General features: G+C 37.8%; 1 protein-coding gene across 1 annotated transcript in view; it reads left to right on the top strand.

Annotated features, from left to right (window-relative positions):
* The window catches only part of LOC112460983, a 10,530-nt gene extending 8,946 nt beyond the window's left edge, over positions 1-1,584 (top strand). The window contains exons 3-4 of the mRNA XM_025025985.1: positions 1,144-1,271; positions 1,547-1,584. Of these exons, the coding sequence (XP_024881753.1) occupies positions 1,144-1,271; positions 1,547-1,584 (166 nt within the window). The remainder of the gene's footprint in view (positions 1-1,143; positions 1,272-1,546) is intronic.
* Positions 1,585-2,259: the final 675 nt, after the last annotated feature.

Raw genomic sequence — 2,259 nt, 5'->3', positions numbered from 1 at the left:
GAGAGAGAGAGAGAGAGAGAGAGAGAGAGAGAGAGAGAGAGGAGCGAAGCGGGGAGGAGATTGGCGGAAGCTGTGATCCGATGAATGCGCCTCTCTAACCGCTGCAGTGCGCCGGGTTATGCGTAGGTGCATGCAGTGAGATGCAACGATGCCCAACCATCGGCATGAAATCTTCGTAGTACGACCGCGGTATTCGATTTCTACTGGTCGCTTGTTGTTTTACGGGCACGGTAGTATTATATAAACATACACTTCTCTCTTTCTCCTTCTTTGGTGCACTTTAAGGTTTACCATAGCAACAAGCTTGCTTCAACTTCTAATTTCACGATGTTTTTCCATTATTTAATCATTTACATATATTTTTATCTTCGCTTTTACATTAGTTTTTCGATGAATAAGAGGGTTTTATTTGGTTAAAAAAAAAAACGGTTTTACTCTTTTATAGTACTTTTATAGGAATATCGCCGAAAATTTTGTCTTGTGCTTAATTAGCGTTTTCGCTAATAAGCTAAAAATAACGATTTATTTACAATAACAAAAACGTTAGTCAAGCTGTACGATAACACAAAAACATCTCTCGTATTTATTCTCGTTAAAGAAAACAAAGCAGAACAAATAAAATTAATACGAATGTGCTTCAAATAACATCCGCCGAGGCATTGCAATGCAGTACACAATGATTATGCGCAAATGAGAGCTATAAATCGGTGAAGAAACAGTTATCCAGTTTGCCTTTTAGATAAATATAAATCTATATAGTTAAACTGTTAAAACAATTAAACACTATAAATTATTTTTATAATACCGTAAGATATATTGTTGTATTATCGTAAAATATTATTGCATACACTCTTGCTCCGAGAAAAAGACCTCCGATGTCTATATCTTTTTATTTTTTGATTAATATGATTTCTGAGACATTACACGAAATAATTTGCATTTGAAATAAACGACATTTTGGTATTGATTATATTCAATGTCTATTTAAAGAACTTTTTTTGCAAAACCGCGAAATAAGAGTAGCGGTCGATTTTTATAGAGTGCATAATGTAACTCTTTTGATAAAAATTGTTTCGTTGTCCAGAACTCCATCAGATATAAGATCGAAGTGTTATAAGTCTCATATCTCTTATTAATGTGCAGGTGTGAAGAGGCGACTGAAGTGGAGACGCATCATCAGCAAACGGCTACGACGATGGGCGTCGCTGAGGACGAGACACCGTCTTCCCTGACTTCGTCGCATCCGAATACCAACAACCCCAATCAGGAAGGTGAGTCTGCACATCTATACGTTTAGCGTTTACCGTAACCAAAACACTCTAATCGAGAGTCATAGAAACGAGTGCGTCATTCAGGTATCACGCCGACATCTTTAAATTCTCACGTTCGCGGACATCGCGTAGATGTATCGTGTCGTTATATCTTCCGGCATTAATGGGAAACTTGTCGAAGCGACTTAAACACGTGTCATTAAAATTTTCATAAAAATTTATTATCTCAATAACGTTGAGATAATATATCCAATCATTTTTTACTTACAATTTAGATAAAATCGAGTTTTCGGCTGTCAAATTAAGTCTATAAGACTATTAATAAGTACTGAAATATTATACTTTTATACACGGAAAAAACGGCTGAGGTTTATTTTCTGAGCATTAATTTTTCTTTGAACAAAATATGCCTTTGTAACAATCATAATGTACCCTAATGTTTTTGCGTTGCAAGGATAAAAGTACATCGCAATATATATATAGGATAAAATCCGCGGGCAATGTCCTGTATCAAAAAACTGATGGGATAAGGGACAAAAACACACGCTCTCGAGAACAGCTGGAGAGCAGCAACGTGACTTTCATTCTTTGCGCTTATTCTTATGCAGCACGCGAGCGCTGCACTTAAGTGCATACTGGCGCAAATCAGCCAATTCCGACACGAGATTTTTTGTTTCTTTCGCATCGTTTCATACGTCGCGTCGTACCGAAACTCACCGATGTGGAGTTAGCGCCTAACTTGAAAAAATTAAAAAAAGGGACCGGAAGTACAAGGTTTTCAAAAACGTCCAAGTATAATTTTATCAATTTTAGAGATAACGAAAAACGGCAGGAACTCACCGTTGGGATAATAATTCGTCCTTAATCCCGCCTGTACGATCCGTCGCTAGGACGTGAGTTCCGAGGAGCCACGTCCGATGGAGCAAACAGTGCTAAACCAAGTGCTGTAATCACGCGTGCTCCGTGTGGCGTAACGTAACGTAACCAT

Source organism: Temnothorax curvispinosus, unplaced genomic scaffold (genome assembly GCF_003070985.1).
Source record: "Temnothorax curvispinosus isolate PA1 unplaced genomic scaffold, ASM307098v1 QBEX01010941.1, whole genome shotgun sequence".
In the NCBI taxonomy this organism is placed as follows: domain Eukaryota; kingdom Metazoa; phylum Arthropoda; class Insecta; order Hymenoptera; family Formicidae; genus Temnothorax; species Temnothorax curvispinosus.
Note: the sequence above shows the minus strand (reverse complement) of the source record. Positions and strands in the feature narration are given on the sequence as shown.